This window comes from Castanea sativa, chromosome 12 (genome assembly GCF_040712315.1).
Source record: "Castanea sativa cultivar Marrone di Chiusa Pesio chromosome 12, ASM4071231v1".
Lineage (NCBI taxonomy): Eukaryota > Viridiplantae > Streptophyta > Magnoliopsida > Fagales > Fagaceae > Castanea > Castanea sativa.
The window spans coordinates 10,840,111-10,850,492 of NC_134024.1; the positions used below are offsets into that span (position 1 = coordinate 10,840,111).

The following is a 10,382-nucleotide window of genomic DNA, read 5'->3' on the forward strand; positions in this document are numbered from 1 at the left end:
TTGTAAATTAGATTGGGCCATGATTTGGAAGAGCCACCTGCAGAGAATAAATTTTGGTGATAGAGAAGATGACATTTATTTCCCTCGCTATACTATTGGTTAAGCCTCCGATTGGGAAGCGCGTTTTGCATTTTTCAGCTATGCGTTTTTTTTAGTATGTCCCGTACACTGTTCATGAGACCCGCAAACTACTTTTTTCAAAAAAAAAAAATTAAAACTAAATCTCACAACACTATTCACATGTTTAAAAATTATTTTACTACAATATTTTTGATTTTCAGCAATAAACAATACCTAAACAAACCCTAAGAAACCAAAACCTTGGGGGGCACTTCATCTCTGAAAAATAGGAGCAAAACCTATTTTTGACATGCACAAGCACAAGTCAAAATGATCAATTCTAGCTCATTTAAACTCTAATAAACTGCAATAATATCCAGCTCAATGTAGCATGGTAGAGATATACCCTATGTTTGGATGGAGGGAAACGAATACCACCCCCCCCCCCCCCCCACCTCTCCTATCCGTACGAATTGCAGAGTCTGAACAACTCCAACAACTTTGAAAAGAAGGTAAAACCGTAAAATGTCTAGCTAATTACTCAACTTTCTAACAAACACATTATAATACAATTAATCCTATTCTTCCCAAAAATACCTCACTTATATTCATGACCATGAATGCTCACCATGGCCATAAGAACAGCAGACATATAAATATTAATACTCTGTTATACAAGCATCTAACAATTTACTAGTATTTTTACCACATGAAAATTAATATCTATTTAGTCACTCTACACATTGATTAGATGGCAAAATGTGAATGCAGCCGCCCGAGAAGCTGGCATCCAAGCAAGAAATATGATGAATGGATTACCATATTAACCATTTTTTTCCTTGCCTTCCTTTTTGGTACGGGAGTATTTGCTCAAGAAATAAATATTCACAATTAACTCCAATAAAATCAGTTTTATCTCCTCAAGCAGTCCCTTTAATTGTTTCTACCACGAACCCAACGTGCTGAACCAGTCCTTGCCAAGCCAGAATAGTAATCGCCCACATTTGCCACAAATAGTGGATCCCTGTCTCCATTTTTGAACTCACTACTACTACCTGTGGCACTTCCCTGCTCTGTCTGCTCCAACTCTTTTGTTAGATCCTCCATTGTCTTCTTTAAACTGGCTTTGCTCATCTGACCTGCCTCCCCAGTTGAGATTCCTACCATTGTAATCTTTGGAAGAAACGGATTTGGCTGTAGGTTTTGAGTTATACATTCCCTTGATGATTCTTCTGTTTGGCGTGACTTTTTGGACCAGGGATGACTAAACAAATCTCCAAAAGGTAACCTGAAATCAGGATTGTGTCCTCGGTTTTCTTGAATATTATCTTTTAATGCAAGATCTGACCTCCCTTGGTGTTGAGAATCTTTACTATCATTTTCCATTTCAGAGTTGGGAAGACAGCCACTTGATCCATATGCTCTCAGAACAGAAGCTGCACTTCTGCAACAAAACAATGAAAAAGTTGCCATAAAGGTACTCAAGAGTTACAAAACCTGGTGCTACATAATAAAATGAATCTAAAAGTCACAGTTGCACATAGGTTTAGTTATGCCAATAGGTAAAATAGACAGCATTGCCCACCAAAAAAAACTTTGCAGAACAGATGGCATAGTTGGAAGTTGGAACAGTTTTTAGCCAGTTAATACAAACACAGACAAGGAAACTGACATGAGACACGAGGATTATTGATAATTTTGGACACATGGCAGGGACACAGCCATTAATGAAATGATATTTATATATTTTAGGTATGTTACACATTTTAAGCATACTATATGTTTATTTTAAGTTTGAGAATTTTTTTTTTTTTTGATAATTAAGATTGAAAAATAATTAGTAACCATTACAATGTTTGAAAACATATATATAATTAATTTACAAGCAATAATTGATTACAAAGGAGGTACATATATACCCATAAAGTGATTTTTAGTGGTCAAACTTTCAGTAGCCTTTTTTTTTTTTTTTCTTTTTTTTTTTGATACACCAATTGTTGGAGGTGGAGGGATTTGAATCCTGGTTGTCTTTGTTGGAAATACCATGGGATACCAATTGAGCTATACATTTTGGGCAAATTTTTAGAAGGCATTAAAAACTATAATTTTTTTAAGAGTAAACATTTTCTAGTCAAGTTTTCTTAATAACAGAATTTTCTTTAATACCAATAGAATTTTTTTAATTATAAAAACTTTTTGTCATTTTTTCTTAATAATAAACATTCTAAAAAATAAAGGATTCTGATGGCATACAATAACATAATAAAGAAGTTAAAAAGAAAGAAAAAAAAAATTACAATTGATATGTTTCTTTCTCTTCAGGGAAATAAGTTTATAATTTTAAATATTAAAGTTGCAAAACATAGATAATTTCATTTTAAACCCAATTGTTTAGGGCATGTAACAAATTAAACCTTTTTTTTTATATAAGAAAAAAAAATTAAACCTTGTAGTTTCAAAAGTAACAAACTAAACCATATAGTTTCCAAAATAACAAATAAAACCTTGAAATTTCAAAAAAGAACAAATTAAACCTCAACCCATTTAAGTCAAACAAAATTGTGCAGCTGAACCCCCCTCCTCAAATTAAACCTCAACCTCAACCTCAAATTAAACCTTTTTAAAACTTCAACGTTTAATCTGTTACCTTTGAAACAATAAGGTTTAAGTTATGACACCCCCAAACAATACGGTTTAAAATGATAATTCCCCCATCCACACACCCCCCCCCCCCCAAAAAAAAAAGGAAAACATAACAGTAAATATCGGTCAAAACTCAAAAGTGAGTGGAGAAACTGAAATATGATGAACTTTGGGCAGCTGATCCCATCCGAGAGAGAGAGGCATAGCTGGTTGAAAAACCACTAAAGAGCTTTGAGCAGCGCAGCCAATCTAAGCATTGATTTGAGGTGGAAGGGTTCTAAATGGTCGATGAAGTGGCTAGAGACCAGATCAACAAAGAGAGAGGGAGAGAGAGCAGACCTGGGGTTGATGGATAGCATTGACTGTGCCTAGTGATCAAAATCTATTTAGCTTATATATATTTTTGTGGTTGCGTTGCAATTGTGTCCCCACCATGTCTTGACCATTTCTAAAATAAAAGGCTAATTTTTTTGCGGAACACCACACAGAAACACATGCAATATCTTAGATGTGTTTGTCCATGTCAAACATGAACTCGCTGGGATTTTTGCCGTGCCTGTGCTTTATAGCAGTTACTTCAGACTCCGTTAAAATGGTGTTAAAATGATTTTATAGAAAGCAATAACAGAACTGCAATCACGAAAATTTCTTGTGTTGTTATGTAATCTTCGATTGTCAGAAATTTCTAATAATATATGCAATCAAAAGACATACTATTGCTTTGTATGCACAAGATGAAGGGTGCTGATTAAGTGACTAAAGAAGGAAGTCCCTGAAAGGTCCCAATACTAGAATTTACTTTCCAGCACCTTCTTGAGCACATCTAATGACGCAAAAGATCAAATGCTCTAGTGTTGTTGATGTTTGTATGTTTGTGCTTTTTTCCCCACTTCAAACGTGAGTGTCTTAAGCTTTTTGAGCATGTAACTTCCCCAGGATTAAGAAATTCCCTTGTCCCAAGCACACTCGGTATACAAGGAAAAATACCTTGGGGCCCAAGATGCTAGTTAGAAGTTTTGAACCTAGGACCTCATAGGTCTCATAAGGCCATGGGAACCACTAGACCAACCCCTTGGGGTTAATGCTCTAGGTTATTTAATCAGCTAAATATAAGCATTTAGAATCTATTGGCAGGGAAAATTGAGTGGTTAATTCTGCATAATCTACATATAATCTCTATCATTAAAACAATGGCCTTCAAGGAGTAAGGTTATACAATTATCTAACATGATAAACATTCATAAGCAATAGGTGAAGCCAAAGAATGGGAATAGACATACCTTTTCTCAAAAGAGTCAACCATATATGGAAACTTTGGTTGTATGCCTGTGGCTCTCCGCAACCACCTGTTACCGAGGATCACTTTGTCAACTGCATAAAGGAGCTGCATTTCTGCAGCCTTTGAAATAACACTTAAAGGAATTCCAGGATGGCCCATCTCATCCAGCAGTTCTTGGACCTATTAATATGCCAAAATAAAGAAAAGATAAGTTCTAGCTTTACATGATGACTCTATGCTCAACTCCTCCACCCCCCTTTCCCCCTCCCCTCGTTCCTTTTATATCTTTTTTCATTCAAATATAATTTCTATTTCAAAGCAAGTCTGGGTCACTTCTGGCAACCATATGTGTTGAGCATACACAACCAAATATAAACCTACAACAATAACTGAAATAGCTATCACATAAAGTGATTATAACTTTTTTCTGGGATAAGTAATATAATTACTGCAATCATTCATTAGTCACAAAGTTTGTGAAACAAAATAGTCATAGAATGACCACAAGATATACAGATCTCCCTGCCAATATGTTTACCACTACTTTTTTTGACATTTGATGCTATTCCAACAAGTAGTACCAGACCAAAGGATTTTGTACCTCTGGAGGCTCCCACAAGTTATCACCAATCTCTTCAATCACTTCTGCAGCCAAGTTGTCATCAACAACATCCCGTCGGCGCTGCATGTGCCGAGTTTGAATTAAAGAATGGAAATGTTGATCAACAGATTCTTCAAGAATGTTATCAAGCATGTTTTTGTCAAAGAAGTAGGGAGTATACCTGATGAAGAAACATCAAAACATCAGATATTCAAAAATACAGAAGAACCTATGGAAATAATGATGCAATAGAAAGGTTAGCCTAAAAAACAGATATCTTGAAGTTATCTTTATATAAATTAATTAAAGTAAATTACACTTTTCAAGCCTAAAATTCACTCCATTTACGATGCCACCCCCGCCCCCCCCAAAAAAAAAACTATTAATTTGCTCGATTGACACCCCAGTTTTAAAGAATTGTATCAATGTGCCCCCAGCTGTCTAGGTTGGGTGTTAAATTGGACGAAAATTAGGTTTAATCACAAAATTACTCTCATTGGCTGCATTGTAAAACCACAATGTCTGTTGAATTTAATTCTCAATTTCAAGAGTAAGGGGTGTATTGTGACAATTCTCTCAAAGTTGGGTCAATCAAGCAAATTGATAGTTTAGAGGGGACATTGTAATTGAGGTGAAAGTTTAGGGTGGAAAAGTATAATTTTCGCAAGTAATTATGGCAAAGGACTATCAGACAATAAAAAGAACAATCAGTATTTCTATTTCCTACAAGATAAAGGCTAATACACCTGTAATAATAAAGAGGGTGGGGGAAGGGGAGAACTAAGGTGGGACTAACTTTAGCCATCAAAATACTGGGACAATTTGTCAATTTGTATGAAAAGAAAAGATATTTATAGCATATCAATTGAACAAACGCTACTATTTTATTTTATTTTGATACATAGCACTACTATTTTATTAAACAAAATGAACAAGAAATAATCAAAATTTTCAGAAATTAAAAATTGAACAAGAAATACTCTAAAACTACATAATGGGCTCACAGATGGCAGAACTTACCACTTAATCCCATCCATTGTTGCTATCGCAATATCCAAGTTTTGAGCACTAAAAACTGGAACACCATCAACCTTTTTGCTTCCCCCATTCTGTGGGATTGTCTTCAAAAGCTTGTTTGCAGCCTTGACCTGCAGAAACAGAAAATTTTAAAGACAGAATGATAAATGCTACTTTGTAACAGTACATGAACTCCGTATAATACCTGCTTTTCATTTGGAACAAACTGGAACAAATGAGGCTTTTCCTGCATAGCACACAGTGAAAAAATTTTAAGAGCTAATCCAGAAGAAGACCACTATATGAAATTCTACACCAAAAAGAAACCCATTGGTGTCTTGGCCTGAGGGAAAAGAGCAATCATCATGAAGTAGACGCCATTGGTTCAAATCCTATCGTATCTATAAAAAAAAGATCATAAAATGAAATTCAACACAACAAGCTATGTCTAAAGACTTACGTTGAAAATTTAAACTCATTACTCCCACACCTTTGGTCTGACTCATTTATATGCATTCTATAAAACACACAAATATAATCTTCAAGAAAGAGCAGATTCAAAACAACAAAGCCTTGCTCCATCCATTTGGATTGGAAACATAAGCCTTGTTCCACAATTTTGATGAATAACCTAGTTTCTGTCAAAAGGCAACATAAGAAGTTTGCAGCATTATCAAGGTTCCAAATAGTGATATCATGAAGCTCACTAGGTGCAGGTGAAAAAGCATCCGGCATGTGTATATTTATATAAATATGAATATAGAAAGAGGAATAACAACAGGCTAATAAGAATAGATTTTCATTTCACACTCCGATTGGAAAAATACATTACGTAAACATAGTTAGTTCATTCAAAGCAAATGAGCAAGTACCTTGAAGTGTTCGTATGCTAAATCAAGTCGACAGGCACCCACCACACCACTTGGAATATTCAACCTTTTAACATATGACACTAGAACAGAAAGAAACAGAAAGAATCACTATGGAAGCAATCTCTAATAAGAAATAATTTCTTGTTAAGAAAATGGGGGAAAGAATGAAGTCAAGAAACATGAAAAATTTAAATCTGACGATTGAATAAAAAACGATTGAATTAAATTACGAAAACTAACAATGTGGTATTATTTGTGGAAACATGCCTTCCATTTAGTAAATTTTTTTTTTTTTTTTTTTTTACTCAAAATCCACAGAACCAATATAAACTAGAAGTTTCAACTTTCACTAATCAAGTTGAATACAATATAGCCGGTACCACAGAAGGCAGAAGGAAAAAAGAACAGAAAAAAGAAGAAGCTACAATCAATTATTAAAACATACCTGCATCACCTAAATCCATAAAAAAGCGGAATACAGGACCATTCCTTTCACTCTTAGTAACCGTCGCAAACATTTTCTTAAGCCACTCGGGTGTTCTACATATCAAAGAGAATCAGCTCAAATTATTTCTCTTCCTTCTCAAAACAAAAAGTTTCTTAATCGTTTATAGAGCGGACGCCAAAAAAAAAGGGGGGGCGGGGGTTAAGAGTGGTGTGTGTGTACCTTTTGGAGATGAAAGGGATGTCGAAGTGGGTGGAGACGGCCATGAGGCCGGTCCCAGAAAGGTCACACATACTGAAGACCTGGCCGACGAAGGCGGGCCCGCTGGCAGTGCTACCGTTGGAGTGGAGGCTGGAAATCCTGACCGTTGATGGGAAGGGGGAGGAGGAGGTGGTGGAGTCGGCAGATTGGACGGCGTTGATGGCGGAGGATTTTGAATTGGAATTGGAGATAGAGTCGGAGGAGTCGAAGTGTAAGAAGTGCATAGGGATAGGGAGGGCCAAAGGGACGCAGATTTTGGAGGCGGTTAGGGACGACGAGGAGGAGGAGATGGACGACGTCGTTTTGGGGGTGAAGATGGAGAGGAGATTGGATGTGGCGGATTGGAGGAAGTGGGATATGGGCTCGGTTGGGGAAGCCATGGGTTTTTGGATTTTGGGCGTGTCTGTCTATGACTCTATCTATTGTGTTCTCTCTTCAATCAGGTTTTGGATTTTTTTTTTTCTTCAGAGCTCCAGGTGGTGCAGTAGCAACTAGCAAGGCAAGTGGGTCTGTGCCTGTGGTGAGAGTGTGACCCGTTGATTTAACTTTTAATTTTAATAGCAATCCTATCCTACTCGTGGTTTTAAAACTTTTTGTCCTTCCTAGACAAGGTTTAGGAAAACGAAGCACCCAATACTCTTGCATTATTTCATTGGCACCGGTCGTTCCCCTTATTTATTTATTTATTTATTTTTGAAAAATTCAATAATAATTACAATAAGAGAGTGTGGTGATTTGAATGTCCAATGTTTCAATTTAAAATATCTAGACGTTGAACTACAAGACTTTTGGGGATCTCATTTATGAACTCTTGACGTTTTATTTTCAATCATAAAATTCTAAAATATTCTATTATGTGGCATTTGGTACGGGAAAATCCACATTACTCTTGGCATCTAGATTTTTAAGAATGTGATTTCTAGGAATGTAGTTATTCCTATGTTTGGTTTCATTGGAAGATTCTCAGGAATATGAGATGATAATGTTTGGTGTATTCCCAAGAATCTTAAATGAATTATTTGTTTTTCCCATTTTGTCCTTAGATTTGAATGTGAAGTACCAAGCCCATTAAAAAAAAAATCTTCCTTTAAATAAATAATGAAAAAATATATATAAACTATTAATTAGTCCTTTAAAAAAATATCTTACTCTAAATAGATAGATAAAAAACATTATATAAACTATCAATTAGCAACACATTCATTAAAACTGTGATCTAACATTTCAAAATGACAAAAATAATACAAAAATAACTATTAGCAGAGTTATTTATCCTGTTTATGTTATTTTGGCAGGAAAAGATAAAGACAAGAGAGAAGATATTGATAATTTGTTTTATAATTTATCTTAATTGCTTAAATGATAAAGGAAAATGGATAAAATTGTCAATTTATAAAAAATACAATTTCTTTTAAGTTTGAGAATCTGGATTCCCACCTGTTTTAAAAGGAATCCACATTCCTATTGAGAGGGGTTTAAGGATTCCCCTGGCATCTGATTCCCTAACATAATTTGCAACTAAACATGGGAATCTTTAAACATTCCTGGGAATTCTAAAACATTACCCCGTACCAAACGCCACCTTAGTACAAATACATTCTCTTATTCTTCGTAAATATTATTTAGGATTTGGGAAATCAAGTGTTTGTACAAAATGTGTGTTCTAATTTTATAGAAGAAGTGAAGTGATTTAAATAGACTGAATTGGACCAAATGAAACAAAGTGGATACAACGGAGAGAGTAGGACTGAATGGGATCAAGGTGGACCAAATAGGACCGAATAGATTAAATAATAATAATAAATTGACCAAATAGGATCGAAGTGGACAAAATGGACTGAATGAGACCAAAATGAACCAAATTGAATTGAATTGGATCAAAGTGGATAAAATGGACCGAAATGGAGCAATGTAGACTGAATAGGACCAAAGTGGATAGAATGGACCGAATTGAACCAAAGTGGACATAATGAACTGAATAGGACCAAAGTGGACCAAATGGCCCGAATATAACTGAAACGAATCAAAGTGGATAGAATGGACTGAATAGGACCAATGTGAACCGATTAGGGCCAAACAGAACCAAAGTAGTTAATGGACTGAATAGGACCAAAGTGGACAAAATAGAACCAATGTAGACCGTATAGGACGAATGTGGGCTGAATGGACTGAATTAGACTGAAGTGGACAGAATAGTGGACTGAATAAGATCTAATGGGCCGAATTGGACCGAATAGAACTTTAGTGGACAGAGTGGACTAAATAGGACCCAATGGACTGAATTGAACCAAATTAGACTGAAGGATAGAATGGACCGAATAGAACCAATGGACTAAATATGACTTTTTAATATTTTATCATTTTTATTGCATTTTTTCTTTTTTAGGGCTCATATTTCTAATTTATAATGTCTATTTTAGTATTTTTCTTTGTATTTTTCAACTCAAAACTAAAGAGTTTAGCCCAAATATAATAAAATTTCATAATTCTTAACCCAAAAAATGAAGAAAAAAAATGAATTTTTGAGCTAAACTTGAAAAAAAAAATACAAATAGAATCAATTTAAGACTCAATTAGTTAAAAATTGACTGAAGGAGACCAAAATTGACTGAGTGGACCGAATTAGACTGAAATAGACCTAATTGAACCAAATAAAAATTGTTCAATTTTTAGGAAAAACAAATTATCTTATAAAATTTTAGAGAAAGAATTATATATTATATTACAATACAAAATAATCATTTATTCGCACGTATCGCGTGTGTCTGCAACTAGTGTGTTAAAAAAAAGGATAGTTATGCCTGAAGTTATTTGCTAAGGAAAATATCTACATCACTTAATATGAAAATTTTGTTAGACTTAATTATAATTAAATAAAATTTCAAATCAAAATGCAGCTTGCATAGGACTAATTCATTATTATTATTCTTTAAAAAAAATTCCTGGATTACACACTCTTATGTACGCATATAATTGTAAAATAATTATGCATCTATGTACCATCCATTTTCAAAATGTAATTTGACATTATGGAAATGAGCATGAGATTACAATCCAGTTATATTTGGAAACCAACTAAGGAGTATCCATGCTGTTTTGGATACAAAGTGAACTAATTTAATCCTTCCAAGTTTGCAAATTTTCCATTTAGTGAGTTACTAAATTTGCATATTTACGTGTGTGGTGATACTTCATACACCAACC

General features: G+C 34.6%; 1 protein-coding gene across 1 annotated transcript; it reads right to left on the minus strand.

Moving 5' to 3' along the window:
* Positions 1–641: 641 nt before the first annotated feature.
* Positions 642–7,709, minus strand: LOC142621027 (uncharacterized). Its single transcript, XM_075794349.1, has 8 exons — positions 7,140–7,709; positions 6,918–7,012; positions 6,473–6,552; positions 5,806–5,847; positions 5,604–5,731; positions 4,584–4,764; positions 3,984–4,162; positions 642–1,504 (listed from the first exon to the last, which is right to left on the minus strand). The coding sequence occupies exons 1-8, from the start codon at positions 7,556–7,558 to the stop codon at positions 994–996; spliced, it is 1,635 nt and encodes a 544-aa protein (XP_075650464.1). The 5' UTR covers positions 7,559–7,709; the 3' UTR covers positions 642–993.
* Between the last annotated feature and the right edge of the window lie 2,673 nt (positions 7,710–10,382).